This window comes from Peromyscus californicus, unplaced genomic scaffold (assembly GCF_007827085.1).
Source record: "Peromyscus californicus insignis strain IS unplaced genomic scaffold, ASM782708v3 Scaffold_10__1_contigs__length_136768540, whole genome shotgun sequence".
Lineage (NCBI taxonomy): Eukaryota > Metazoa > Chordata > Mammalia > Rodentia > Cricetidae > Peromyscus > Peromyscus californicus.
Window position 1 is genome coordinate 25,631,229 of NW_026294391.1, and position 15,161 is coordinate 25,646,389.

The 15,161-nt window shown below is 43.6% G+C and overlaps 1 protein-coding gene across 2 annotated transcripts in view; it reads right to left on the reverse strand.

Moving 5' to 3' along the window:
• Positions 1-9,679, reverse strand: part of Asb9 (ankyrin repeat and SOCS box containing 9) — a 29,365-nt gene extending 19,686 nt beyond the window's left edge. For both annotated transcript variants that reach the window (XM_052744722.1, XM_052744730.1), the window contains exons 1-2: positions 9,598-9,679; positions 593-672 (exon numbers count right to left, since the gene is read on the reverse strand). In XM_052744722.1, coding sequence (XP_052600682.1) covers positions 593-672; positions 9,598-9,679 — 162 coding nt within the window. The remainder of the gene's footprint in view (positions 1-592; positions 673-9,597) is intronic.
• Between the last annotated feature and the right edge of the window lie 5,482 nt (positions 9,680-15,161).

Consider the following 15,161-nt stretch of genomic DNA (forward strand, 5'->3'; position numbering starts at 1 on the left):
GCTCATGTGGTGCAAGTCCGTGTGTTGTGTGTACATGGAGGCTAGAGGTAGAAAATCAGTGTCTTTTGCTCACCGCCTTGTCTTTTGATACAGGCTCTCTTGTGGAACCCAGCACTCATCAACTGACTAGACTGTAGCTCCAGGGATCCGCTCGTCTCTGTCCTCTGAGTGCTACCATTACGACATGTGCCACTGTGCCCCGTTTACTGTTTGTTGTTTTTATGTGGGTTCCGGGACTTCCCATTTGGGTCTTCATGCTTTCCAGTGGGCACTTTACTGACTGAACCATCTCCCCCGATAAATATAAGAACACAGTTTATTTAGAAAACTGAAAGGAACATAAATGACCACTTTCTGGTAATTCATTTAACAAGTATTTAGCATGCTTTCCACCGTGTGCTTAACTTTGCACAAAACACTGACATTATGATAGCCTACAAAGAAGGAAATGGTTATTACAGTGAGATTCACCTCATTTTTCTGATTTTGCTTAAGAGGAAATGTCTGTTTTACTATCGCTCTGTTATTTCTTTTTTCTCAGTCTGGTATAGCAATGGGATATACTTGATACTGTTGTTATTTTTAGAGCTACCTGGCTGATAAGGTTCCTCAGGGTGAGCAGGCATCCATGGATGGCAGCATCGTGCAGAGGTGACCAATCAGACAGGACATCTGCATGGGAAGGGAGGAACGGGTTACATCATGCTAACCAATATGCTTACATCAGCACCCAAACTAAGGACCAAAGAGGCAGACTGGAAAAACATGTTGATGAGGTAAGGCAAGCACAGAAAAACAGTACAACGTGACTTAGCTCGTACACAGGAAACGGAGAGGAGACCAGAGACTGGGGAAGCAGGTTGAGAAGAGAGATAGGAAAGATTGATTAATGGATACTAAGTCACTATTTTAGAGGAACAAGACACTGTGGTCCACTGCTCCTCCCTAGGGTGATTTTAAATAGGAACTGCCTGATACAGATTTCAAAAAGCTACAAAATTCTTGATGTTTTTAGCATTAAGAAACAATCAGTGTTTGAGGAGACAGATATCTATAAGATGATTTCAACACGGATCAAGCCATGACACGGTACCTCATAAATGTATACAATTTGGGGTTTTATGCATCTTTCAAAAAACAAATCTGATTTAAATTAGTATTTTAAAGAGGCAGATTGGAATGGCAGGTAGATGACTAAACTTCCATTCTCGTACTGGTTTCAAAGGCAAATGGTTCATTTAGTTACGTGAGAGCTTTGCTAATTACCAGCGTTAGCAAGTTCAGCTGCGGTTGCCAGTCTCACTTCCTGCATGAAACACAAACTTTGGCATCTCAGCAAACAGTAGCATGCACTAATAGTAGCAATCATATAATTACATACACCATTAGGCTCAGAATCAAATCTAAGCACAACTGTATCTATTTGTAGGTTACCGTCTGTCCCGATATTAAGCACAAGTCAGAATTCAGTCTAACCTTGAAATTGTGCCATTATTTGTGGCCCTCCCCTCTAACCAATGTGCTAATGTGGTTAAAAGAACATTCTAAGTTCAGACCCATTTGACCTCTTCTGAACAGTAGCCCCCTGAACAAACTCTGACTCTTGGTTTAATTTGGGTAAAGACAGAAATATACTTACCCATGACTCAATACATATTAGCTACTATTATTATCTTGTCATGACACTAAACAGTGTCTTGATTACACCCCATAAGTATTGCATTTAAAACAGTAAATGCAGTCTACCATCATTCATGAGGAATACAAATTTTCAGGAAAGAAGCCTGTAAACCCTACCCAACACACTGAGCTTTCCTCTGCCCTTGTAATTAAGTGTAGATATAATTGATTTCGGCATAGACCAGATTTGTTTCTCATCTCAGGCTGCATCTGATTTCCAGAACAAACAGATGCAGGAAGCTACAATGGGGGAAGTTTGCCTGAGTCGGCATCAGCTCCAGCTCTGCCTTGCTTTGATGAGCTAACGACACGCAAGCAAGGTGCAACTGTCTAATGCTCCTTGCTCCTTGCATGGGCACTTAAGGGCTGTTAAAGGCTGAGAGAGCCTGCGAGCGAGGGGAATTGCTAATGCCTTACAGACTGAAAGGCCACGAAGAGGAAGACAAGAACACTTTGTACCTAACGCGTGTTAGCTGAGGACTGCCTGCCACCTGGAGCCATCAGTGTCCTGGAAAATATGTCCCAGTGAGCAAATTACCCTCCTTGCAGATGGACTCATTAAGCATTTAGTACATGAAAGGATGCTGGCGGGGCCACCTACATGCAGCCCATCCAGTGCTTTCTTACTGGGGTCACTGAGGTCTGGAGACAAAACACCTTAAGGGAAATGGCTTTTCCTATCTTCAAACTCTTAGACTTAGTACATATCCTCACAGCATTCACAGAGGTTCCTAATTCTCTCAGGAAAAGCACTACTGCTTCTAGGGAGTTTTAAATTCAGATTACAGGTTTGGAAAGATCGGATTCTGAATTAGAATAAAAAGTGCAGGTAATCCCATTCTTTGGGTGTTGATAATGGCGGGCATCATTCAGAGAAAATCTTCAGCAAGAAAAGCCAAATTTTAAGGATGGTTTTCAAAATCAGTTTTTAGTACATGTGCACTCAGCTGCTAAGAAATACAGTTGTTAAAATCCTCTATATTTTTAATGCTGTGTAAGATTATTATATTTGACACCCTAAACAGTCCAGGAAGGTAATTTAGGGCCTAAATTACAACTCTGTTCAGATGCCATTAAAGTGTTGCAACTATATTATTAAACGAAGGCCAAAAACTGGGTCTTGGTTCCTACTTAGTTATCAAGGAAGCAGCACTCCTCTTTGTTACAGCAAATACAGAATGATGCTCCTCCCCAAGGTCAAAACCAAAAGTCTATTTGATACTTTGAAATCATGCAGAGACAGCCTGTATCTTTAATAAGTATAGGGTGTGGTTTGGGAACACACCACAAGACTGACAATACTAATATCTATATCTAGATAGCTAGTGAACGTTTTCATTGAGCTAAAACCCACATACGATCTGCCCATTGGAAGTATATATAATCCATTGCTTTTCATTATAAATACAGAGTTGTGCAGCCAACACCACAATCAATCTCAGGCCATTTTCATTACCTTGAGAAGAAACCTCACAGCCATTAGCATTCACTCCACATCTGCACCTGCCCCAGTCCCTGACAAGCATTGATCTGTTTCTTGTCTTTAAGGATTTGCTTATTCTAGACAGTTCATCTAAGTGAAACTGTATGACATGTGGTTCTTTGGGAATGACTCCTTTAATTCAGCATGCTCCAAGCTGCATCCACCCTGCAGCATGCGTTAGCACTTCATCTCATCATTGTATGGACAGACTACATTTTATTGACTCATTCATCAGGTGAAGCAAAATTGTGTTCTTTCCACTTTAGGGTTAGCAGGAATAAACATTCCTGTCCACATTTGAGGATAGACGTATGTTTTCAATTATTTGTGTCTACCCCCAAAGAATGAGACTTATGTTTAGCCTCTGAGGGTACTTTCCAAAGAGGCTGTCCCCCTGTATGTTTCCATCAACAATACTCAAGGCTTACCCTTCCATCTTTAAAGCCATTTTGGTATAGCATTTATTAAGCTCATGCTCCTGCCAGAAGAAAAACATAGGTCAGTAGCCTAAACCTTTCTTAAGTTTATACAAGGACTCTACCTTCAGCATACCTCAGAACACCAGGGTATATACAAACCTAGATATTGATACTGGTAAGATTAATATGTTAACACTTTTCTAGCATTGACACAGCACAGACTGCACATGCAAGGAGGAAGGGAGAGATGGAAGGAGGGAAGGAGGGGGAGGAAGGGAGGAGGAAATAAACACCCTAATTTTGCGGCATAGACGTAATCCACACACCCTTTTCTCTATAGAACATTGGACAGAAAGCTGAGACTTGCTCCGTGGGACAGGCAACTGAGGAAAGACCTAGAACGTACTCCTCCAGCAGTTTCCAGGGCACACGCATGGAGTCGGCACTGAGCTACAGGCTCAGTCCATGGCCAGTAAAATCCTAAGGCAGCCTCCCCCACTTCCTGCCAGCTGCCAGCTAGAAGGAGCAGAACAAGCAGAAGAGAGGACCTATGTTCCTGTCAGACCATGGGTGGTGCTCATGGGAGGAGACTATCCATGAGATGATGGGGAGATTCAATGCCATAATACCTTTTGTCCGTCAACTCCACCAGAGTCTTTGAAATCCAAGAGTCATTGTATGCAACAGACTGTACACAGTCTTGGCATATTGAGTACTCATTCACAGTATGTGTTCAACTATGGTCTATATTTGGCTTTACTGCCAAAAACAAAATGGATGCCGAATGAGGTCACTGGTAACACCATGGATCCAGCATTGTAGCTTATGGGTAAACTAGGGCAGGGAACACTCTCATGACAAAACTACTCCACAAGTCCTCCAATTAGTGTCATTAAACTTACCCTTGAAAAGGAGAGTGTCTCTATCAAGCCTGTGGCACATTAGGAAGGTTGCCATTTCATTTTTATTATAGTTTCTGGAACAATTTCTAAGATTTCCATTATTTCAGGAGAGATTTAAAGTGCACTAATTGCTACATTCTGAAAAGAGCTATTAAGGAAGCTCCAAGAACCCTAGTAAATGTGGGGGCAGTAGCATAAATCCATCCATGTTAGGAAACATTTTGCAAGGTCAAAAGTGGAACAGGGAGTTGCTCTAAAGAGACTGGAGTATCTGGGACGTGATACAGGCAGATACAGTGGCATGAACCAACCCCACAACACTGGAGAAGATCCTGATGATGAGAGGCTGGGGCAAGCATGAGACTGGTTGAGCAAGATGGTCCTATCTACTCCATTGGTTATCCAGCCCCCCGTTCCTCCCCTCTCCTTCACTTCCCCTCTCGGTACTCTCCTCCCTCCTGCTCTCCACAATTTCACATTATCGCCTCTTCTGTTTACACAGACAGGACACCCTCAGAGCATCCTCTGCCAAGTTGTCTCAATATCCTAAAGTACCCCATCAGAAGATGAAAATTCCTTCCTTTCAAAGCCTATTATTGCCTGCTCTCTGCTTAAATGTGAAAATTCTCTTCTAATAGGGTGGGCTCAATTTTGTAAAGAAGGAATTATCTACATAGGAATGAGCTTCCAGGCAAACAAACAAACAAAAACCAACTTGTGCCAGAGAGATGGCTTAGCAGGTAAAGATACTTGCCACCAAGCCTGATACCTGAGTTCAATCGCTGGGGTCCACATGGCGGAAGGAGAGAACCTCTGCCCTCAAACTGTCCTCTGACCTCCACAGGCACACACTCACACACATACAAAAGGAATAAATGTAAAAAGTGTTTTTTAAAACTTAAGGATAGATACTAATAAATGAGCAATTGGTGGAATTAGGGAGGTTAATTTACCCTTCAGTGTATTTTGTGAAGTGTCTACAAGTAGTGTGAATTAGTTTCCTAGAGTGCTGTTACAAACCTCCCACTAGGTGGCTAGAGACAACTGGAATGTATTTTCTTGCAGTTGTGAGGCTAGACGTCTAAGAGACGTCTGAAAGCTCTGGCAAGACCATGCATGCCCTTTCCAAAGTCTCCCAGAAGGAATCCTTCCTCACCTCCTCTAGTTTCTCACACTGGACGGCCATCCTTGGCTTCCCTTGGTTCATAGATCCCTTGTCTAATCACTGCCTCTGCCTCTGCCTCCATAGCATTCTCTCTGAGGGCTCCCTCTCCTTTTCTTATTGAAAACAAAAACAATCTTCTGGGATTAAAGATCCAACCCATGCCAGTGAGGCTTCATTTTAGTGATTATACCTGCAGCCACTCAATTTCCCAATGGTAGTCTCTTTTTGAAGTGCAAAGGCTAGTTAGGATTTCAAAGTATCTTTTGGGAAGTATAATTCAATTCCCAGCAAAGAACTTTCAGGGGGGTAATGGTATTCTTTCCCTGTCCTTGGGACAGCAGAGTCGAGCATTAAACAAACCTCGGTGAAGAATTGGCTCTCCATCTTCCCATCCTTTCCTCCCTTCCTCTGGAGAAGAGAGCAGAGAAAAGAATGACCCATACCTAGGCCTATGTTTCCTTCTGATTTGTCCTTGTGCCAGGCGGTACCTTCAACTGAGCTGAGTGTCTTGGAGCCAACTTTGGAAAACAACATTCTGAATGTTCCACATTCCACACTTCACCAAGGTCAAGGCCTCAGAAGGGTAAACAAATGTAACCAGCTACTGCTGAGGGTTTTTTTAAAAAAAAAAAAAAAAAAAAAAAAAAACCTCTGGTGCAGAGCAGGGAGCAAAGAAAGTCTACTTGAGAAGAGGAAAAAACCTAAGAGAGTTGCATGGGGGCGGTGATTCTGTTGGATGTGGGAGGTGGAAAGGAATTTGTCATTCTGGATAAGAGAAGGAGGATGTAAGCAAGCAGGTATGTCCAAGTGTCCAGGCATCTAGCCTATGATTCCTGTGTCTTTGAAAACTGCTATCTCTTTAGGCTCTACGGAGTAGTAACATCAGAAATCCCTTTCTGCTTTTCTATCCAACTTACTGGTCCCACATCTTTGCTGTCCCTAGGTGCCCGTTCCTGGCCATTGGAAAATTTCTCCTTTCACTGGGTTTCAACCACAAGCCCTCTGCAGAACATTCTGAGGCTTCTCACACTCAACCTGTGTTCATTTCCAACATTAGCCCCATATCATCAGGGTACGTGGATTCGGCAATGTTATTCATACTTTTATGTCCAAAATAAAACTCTGGTGAGCTAGCAAGACAGTCAACTTACTAAAACGCTGGCCACATAAGCATGGGGACATGAGTTCAGATCCACAGCATCCACATTAAAAAAAAAATCGACTATAGCAATGTGTCTATAATCCCAGTGCTGGGTGATAGTGGTGAGGAGGCCCTCTGCAGCTTTCTAGACAGCTATTCTTACTGAATCAGCATGCTCCAAGTTCAGCGAGAAACTGCCTCGAAAAATTAAGGTGGAGAAAGTTTAACGACCACACATGACACTGACCCCTGACCTTCACACATATCTACATACATATGCATGCATACCCATATGTACACATACATGAACATGGACATATAACATAGCTAGAGGAAGAGAACGCTGCATTCTTCCTTTCTCACTCCGCTCCTAAGCCATCACTCCTTCAAACTTCCCTCGTATCTAGTTCTGTCTAACCTAATGTGAGGTTGAAAACTTGACAATTTAGGATGCTTTCTCTCGGTTTGCCACAATATCGAATCAAGCAGCACAATCCGATTTCTCTCTCCTTTAGAATTAAAGCCCTTTCTGCATCATTTGGGAAGTCTGGTCTAGGTATCAGGTATATGCTTGGATTTGTGCAGCGGTTCTTAAAGTGTGGTCCATGACACTCCCTGTCAGCATCACTTAGGACCTGGTTGAAGATGAAGATATCCAGGCTTCACTCTAGTCCTGTCACTTTCCTTTTAACAACTCCTCTAGGTGATGCTGAAGCATGTGAGAACCAGTGGATTAGCACAGCCATTTTTTGTGTGTCCCCATAATCTATCCTAACTTGGAGTACTATATTAATCTACTTGGAGTCTTTTGTATTGTCAGGACTGTGCTCCAGAACCATCAATGACTTGCAGTTCCCGAACTCACAAAGCCGAAACCACTTCACACAGCTTTGAAAGCTTTAGCATCCAGTGGCAGTGGAGATGGCTGAGTGAGTAAAGTGCCTGCCAAGGATCTGCCTTCAGATCCCCAACATCCACATAAAAAGCCAGGCATGGCCGGGCGGTGGTGGTGCACGCCTTTAATCCCAGCACTCGAGGGGCAGAGGCAGGCAGATCTCTGTTGAGTTCAAGGCCAGCCTGGGCTACAGAGCGAGTTCCAGGAAAGGCGCAAAACTACACAGAGAAACCCTGTCTCAAAAAACCAAAAAAAAAAAAAAAAAAAAAAAAAAAAAAAAAAGCCAGGCATGAGAGCATACACCTGTATCCCAGTGCTCGGGGAGCAAAGGAGGCACATCCGGGGAGCTCTCTGGCCATCCAGTCTTGCCGAAACGTGTACACTCCAGGTTCAGTGAGAAACAGACCCTGTCTCTAAAAACATGGGAGAGAGCAGTAGGGAAACATACCCAATGTTGGCCTCTGACCTCCACCTTCACACTCCAGTATTTAGTGCATGCACTCACTTTCATGTACACACACACACACACACACACACACACACACACACACACACACACACGAGAGCGGGGGCACACTCACACAGTCTTCATCATCCAGTTCCATCTCTCCAAATTAATTCTCACTAAATTGACTCCAAGATACTCTCCATCCTAGCTGGAACAACCTGTCCACTTTCTAAAGTGGACAGTTCCTTTCTCCACATACAAACAAAAACAAAAACAGAAGCCATTGCTGCAAAGTGACTGTTCAGAACACTCCCGCATTCACCATTTCCAACAATGACTGGATTGATGTTTCAAAAGCACTCATCAAACCCTTTTGTGAAAGTGAGTCTTGATACCACTCTACCTTCCTTCTATTCCTAATGTGTGCCCAATACATACTAATAAATTCAGCTCTGTCTTTGTGGATGGAAGCCCTGCTCACCACTGAGGGCCCTGCACCGTCTGCAAGGAAAACCGGGAAAAAAGAAGTGCAAGCCTGTCTCCTCAATCAGGGATGGAAGGCATTTTGTATCGTCTACCTTCTATTGTTTTCCCTTTACATACTTTAGAACTCCTGTTTATTGTACTTCTGATAGACAAGTGTTATGGGCAGCCTACCAGTGTACTGAATGTAATACTGTCTCCTTGAACACTTAGGCCCAGAATTCCTTCACCTGGACCCTGCCGAATGTTTACAGGAGAGTGACAGTGAGTGAATGCATGAGACTCTACATTAGCCAATGTGTCAACCAACAGGTGCAATTCACACCTGTAAGAAACCTTCCCAGCATGTTCCAAGTCTCCTTTCTAAAGGCAATCAACCAGCCAACATCCTTGACAAGCCCAGCTTCACCAAATAGGAAATATCTAAGAGAACTTTTAATGAAAGAAATGTTTTAGCAATTTAAATGTTCCTATAGGAGCCAATCAGGTGGTGCACATATACATGCATGCATACATAAATACACACACACACACACACACACACACACACACACACACACACACACCTGAAATGTCAGCACTTCAGAGGCTGAGACAGGAGGATAATGAGTTTAAGGTCAACCTGGACTACACAGGAGACCAAAACATGGCTATTTATAAGTAACTCTTAAACCTCTTATTTAATAAGTAATACATCTGACCCACAAAAGAATGATCCCTTGGAGCAAAAGTTTTCACCACTGGAAAATGTTATGTGATAATTAAAATTTGTTTCATCTTTATGACTCTACAGATAAAGGTATATTTTTAAATAACCACATGAAGAATGCAGACTAGCAAGCTGTGGATGGACATCTGTCCAGTAGCTACCCAATGGATATCCCACAGAAAGACCCACTGACATAGTCTAGATCTCTTCTCTTTCTTGAGCACATTAACCACCCTCCCCAGCACTCTGATTTCACATCTTCTATGACTCACCCCCCATCAATGGGTTTGAAAGGAATCTGAGGTGAGGAGAGCCTCCTGGCTTGTCCATCCTGCCCCCTTGTTCACCATCCATAGTACTCTCGTAGGCCAGCAAACTACGTTCCACTTCAGTTGCTCAGGAAAACCAGAATGCCATGCTTCTGGTGCCCCTGGGAAATTCCAGTTCTGTGGTTGGCTGAATTGCACACGTCCTGGTCCAGGCAATCTGCAGCAGAGAACAGCACAGGCAGGGTAATGTGAGTACTACCTGTGGTCAAACAGACTCTCATGCAGACACACACCCCCACACACACACACGCGCACACACACACACACACACACACACACACACACACACACACACACACACACTCCACCTAACAGGCTGGAGACCGGCCGAAGTCCACAACAGCCCCCAGGCCTCAAGTCTGCAAAGTTGCTGATGTCACGTCCTTTACTAAACTGAGACCAATCAGGGAGCAAGCTTCAGAGTTTATCAGGAAAGAAATTTACACTTTGTAACTTTTGGAGAACGAAGGGAGCTGGGTGTTTGTGTAGGAAGCAGTTGTTAAAGCTCCTGAGAGCTGTTTGCTACGTAGGGGCCTCCTAGACAAGCCCCAGCATCCAAGAGCTGAGAAAGCTGCTTTTGCGGCAGCTCGGAGGAACTGCCTGCACAGGAACATGTACAGCCCAGCCTGGCCATCTGCACATGTGGTTTCAATTTTGCTGGGAGTGTCTTATGGAAAAATGTGTCTGTATGTTACAAAAATGCAAGGGGTAGAGGTGGAGAGGCGTAGAAAGAACTTGTTTTCCTCTTTGGGGGGCTGCAAGTTCATCCCATGCCCTGTTTTGCCTTTCCTGTACACATTTCGATTTTACTTGTAAATAACAGCTGAATGGTTGCTGTTAGGAAAATGGATCGCAGGGTCACCACCACAGGTGTGAAAGAGCTCCACTATCTGAATTGCCAGTTGGGAAGAGAGCTGTGCTGTTAAGGTGCCCTCAGTTTGCCCACATGCGTGTTCAGGCTTTCAGTATGAGTGACTTTCCAATTTCCATTTTCCACCGTATTCCCAGGTGCTGCTTCCAGGCAATCGCTCGTGTGGCCACCACCCAGTGTGAGCAGAGCCTCCCGGCCTCAGCAACTTGCTGCTTTTCCTGCCCCCTATCTATTCACCACCCATGACATTCTCCTGCACCAGGAGAATCACTTTGCTCTGCAAAGACTCCCACTTTTCCTCTCTTCCAGGTAGAAGAGACTATCATCTCCCCAAAAGTCTCTGAACTACTCTCAAGCACAGGATGGCTTCCAAAGGCCGCGGGAGATTTGTTTCTGTCTGAGATGTTTGGATTCTCAATTGAAACATTTAGCAACTACTTTGAACCACTGCATGCTTTTTCGCGTGCTTTTTCAGCTAGAGGGTGGCTGTGTAGCTCAGGCTGGCCTGGAGCATACTATGCAGTCAGGCCAGCCTCGAACTTGGTAGCAAACCTGCCTCCACCTCCAGAGCGCTAAGACTGCAGGTGTGCACTGACACACTTTGTGGCATCCTTCGTATTTTTAATGCATTTCTGTGCACACATACACTTACCCTTGTACATCTTTACCCCAGTGTAAATTTATTATCATCCTGTCCTAGAGATTGTATACTTAGTCTGGAAAGCTTTCTGTTGTCCCATATGTAGATATATTCATTTCTTTACTCTCCACTGTATTTCATATTGAACCCAAAGTATTTCCTTGTGCCCAGTGGTCATGGTACATGCCTTTAATCCCAGCACTTGGGAAGCAGAGGCAGGTGGATCTCTGTGAGTTCGAGGCCAGCCGGGTCTACAGAGTGAGTTCCAGGACAACCAGGGCTACACAAAGAAACCCTGTCTCGGGAAAAAAAAAAAAAAAAGCATTTCCTTGTTCCCTAATGGTGAGCCAGATGTTGCCATTTCTTGGCGTGCTAGATAAATACTGTAATCAGTGTCGGAATACATTGCTTTGGACATACCTGCAAGTTTCTCTAGAAGAGAGATTCCAAAGACTATAAATACTAATTCAAGGTTATGTTCTTATGGGGCTGGAGAGAACCAGAGTTTGGTTCCCAGCACCCACATCAGGCAGCTCACAAACTGCCTGTAACTCTTATAGAGTAAAAGGTCCGAGTCTACTGCCAGGTTTGAAAACCTACCAAACTCCACCAATCCCTGAGGTTGAAAATCCACCAACTCTGAGCTTGTCCCTGAGCTCAAACCCACCAATCCTTGAGCTAGAAATCCCATCAGTCCTTGGGCTTGGATTGAAATCTCACCAATCCCCACCCTGGAAATCTCCACCTTGGAAAACTCCTCCCGAAAGAAACCCTACCTAAAGCCTGCCTCCTGCTCAGTTCCCAAGCAGAGGCAGCCACCCTCTTGTGTCTCTCCCAATAAATCTTTTGTGTGAGGTTTGTTATGTGGTGTGACTTTGTAGTATTTCTTGGCCCCCAACTGCCAGGACACCTTTCCTTTTAGAGCTGTAACACTTACAACTCTAGCTCCAGGAGATCTAACGCCCTGTTCTGGACTCCCTTGTCATTCATGTTCACATACCCACACATAAACACACATACATCTATATTTAAGAATTTTAAAATACATCTTTTTTAAAGGTATGCTCTTACACATATGATAAATTATATGAAACCAAAGATACACACACACATGGCTGAATACAAGTAAATCTGGGAAACTTTGAAAAAGATCAGTAGATTACATGAATGTTGTTTTTTTTTTCTTTTTGTCAGCATGTATGTGTATGTTGTGTGCATGCATGTGTTCATGTGTGGAGGTAAATGTGTATGTGTGTACATGCACGTATGGAAGCCAGAGACTGATGTCAGGTATCTTCCTCAATTGCTCTCCATCTTATATATGTTGGTTCAGAGTCTCTCACTTGAACCCAGAACTCACTGATTCAACTACTCTTGATAGCCAGCTTGCTCTAGGGCTCCTCTGTCATCACCTCCCAAACACTGTGATTACAGAGAAGCCTCCACATCGGCATGGCATTTGCATGTGATCTGGAGATCTGAATTCAGATCCTCATACTTCTATGGCAACCACATTACCCACTGAGCCATCGATCTCTCCGGGCCATGAATATTGACTTCCGGTTGTGACATTTTACTATACCATTGCAAAGAGGTCGCATCTTCCCACTGAGGGAAGCTAAGTGCACAAGAGAGCTTGTTTCATTATTTCTTGGAACGGCACATGAATCTATAATTTTCTCAGTAAAAATTTTAATTTTAAAGAGAGAGGCTGCTCATTGAAAATCAGCATAAATGCAGCCAAATTGCTTACCATCTCTGTCTGCAGGATTTACTGAGAAGGTGGTATGCATGCAAATCTTTCAGTGCTGTATCAGGAGAGACATGCAGAACCATAAACATATTTGGCAGAGAGTGAGACATTTACTTCCAACATAGAAGGGCTGGGAGGGGTTTAAACAGAGAGCCATTGTGGGGCAGCTGGATACTATCGCCATTTGTTCCCACTAAAGTCTTCAGAGCCCAGCTTATTTACATTGAATTCAGTTTGAGTAAGATGTGATTTTTCCACAGTCAACTTTAAGTTTCAAAGTGGCAGGAAAGAACATTTCCAGGTTGTTGCCCTAATACCTGGAAAGGAATTCACCAGCATTGAATCTTCTCATTGTATTTACTATGTTGAGCACTGTTGGCAAATAAAATGGGAGCTGGACTTTCAACTGCTTGATATAGTTCTCTACAGGAAAGCTTCATGCATTTTTAAGACCTCTTATGATAAAAATTGAACTACATGTATATGAGCTATGATTATAGGAAATAAGATGACTAGCCATAAACCATAAGAGAGCACTGGTGTTAGTAAACCCTAGTGAGCCCTTGTGCCAGTGTGAGCCCTTGTGTCAGTGTGTGTGTGTGTGTGTGTGTGTGTGTGTGTGTGTGTGTGTGTGTGTGTTTATGTTCAGTGAAATTGGTCCAGGCTGGATAAGAACAAAAAAAAATGCAGCGTGCAACACATGGCAGGGCCACACTCATTCCTTCCAAGTGGCACTGTTCACAGGAGCCGGAGTCTGGGCCCCACCCTCACTTATGTGACCAAATCACACCTTACTAACAGATTACTAGCCCGTTTACCTCGGAGGAATTGAGGATCCTTGAAACTCACCGCCAATGGACAAGCCTGGAGGCCAACCCCTGTAATCTCAGGTTTGAGGTGGCTGAGGTGGAGGATTACCAGGTTTGAGGCCAGCCTAGGCTGCATAACAAAGCTCTATCTCCAAATCAAACAAAAACAGTAAACATAAACTGGGACTGAACCTGGCGGAAGGTGGGGGAAGAGCTTCTAATCAGTCAAGGTTTGTCCAGAAGCAACCAGCCAGCAATTTTCCTAGTGCAAATCCTTTAGGAGCTCAGAGGCACTACTGGGCTTCTCTTGTTAAGAATTACCTGCTTCTCACACAAGCTCCTGTCTTTCTGTCGTTGACGAAGGTGCTGCAAGGGAGCACTCTGGTGCTGCTTCAGACAGCACTCATCCACTCCTGTCCCTGAAGCAGAACCATACGATTCGAACGACAACATATTTTTAATTAACATAACGGAGTATTCTTGAAGTGAGCTCAAAGCGTGAAATAGTTTACGTAACCCTGGGACTGGACTCTTGAAAAAAAACACCAGTAGGTCTGTTTTGTTTTGGTTTGGTTTTGTTAATTGAATAACCAGTGAGTCTGCTTCATTCTGCCTGGCTGTGCTTGGATGTGGAACCAGAGAAGGAAGAGGGGGTAGGGGAAGAATTGGAGGGAAGGGAAAAGGGGGTAGATTGGATCCAAATACATTATATGCATGCATGAATGTTTAATAAGATGTCACTGCAAAGAAAAAAAATAAGAAAAGATAGAAAATTTGTTTTATCATTAAAAGGGGGGGCACAAAAGACAGAACTAAAAATAAGAAGCTTTTAAGAATAGAGAAGAAGAATAAAAAAATTCTTGATGACTGACTGATCCTTGATGGAATTCTGAATGGTGAGACAAGACAGGAAAGGCATCAGTGTCCCAAACGTGGAAGGATAACTCTGCATGCTGAGTGCACTGTAGTGCATCGCATCTCACCTTCTCCCTCTCATCACCGCACTGGGGTCTGGAAGAGAATGTCTGTGTTCTTGGGAGATGTAAGATGGAGTAGTACTGGGGCAGAGCCGGGTGGGATTGTGAGGCCAAGGAGGAAGTGTGCCAGCTCCACTCCTTCCACCCACAGAGAAGGCTGATGAATTCCCTCTCACTGGGATGACAACCTGGAATCCTCTTTGTTGTCATTTGGGAATATAAATTTGACTCTTCCCACTGTACAATAATGAAGAATCATAAATAACAAACAATAACCTATTTTGCTTAAATTATTTTTTATATTTTGATCACTGTAAGATCTTTGCTTTAGTACTGAATTTAAAAAAAAACTACCCTGTAGCATTTACCTTGGAAATTGGCTTCTTTTTTATTCCCACTTAGATATGTGAGATGGCTCAGCTCATAGAAGGTGATTGCTACCAAGCTTGATGATCTA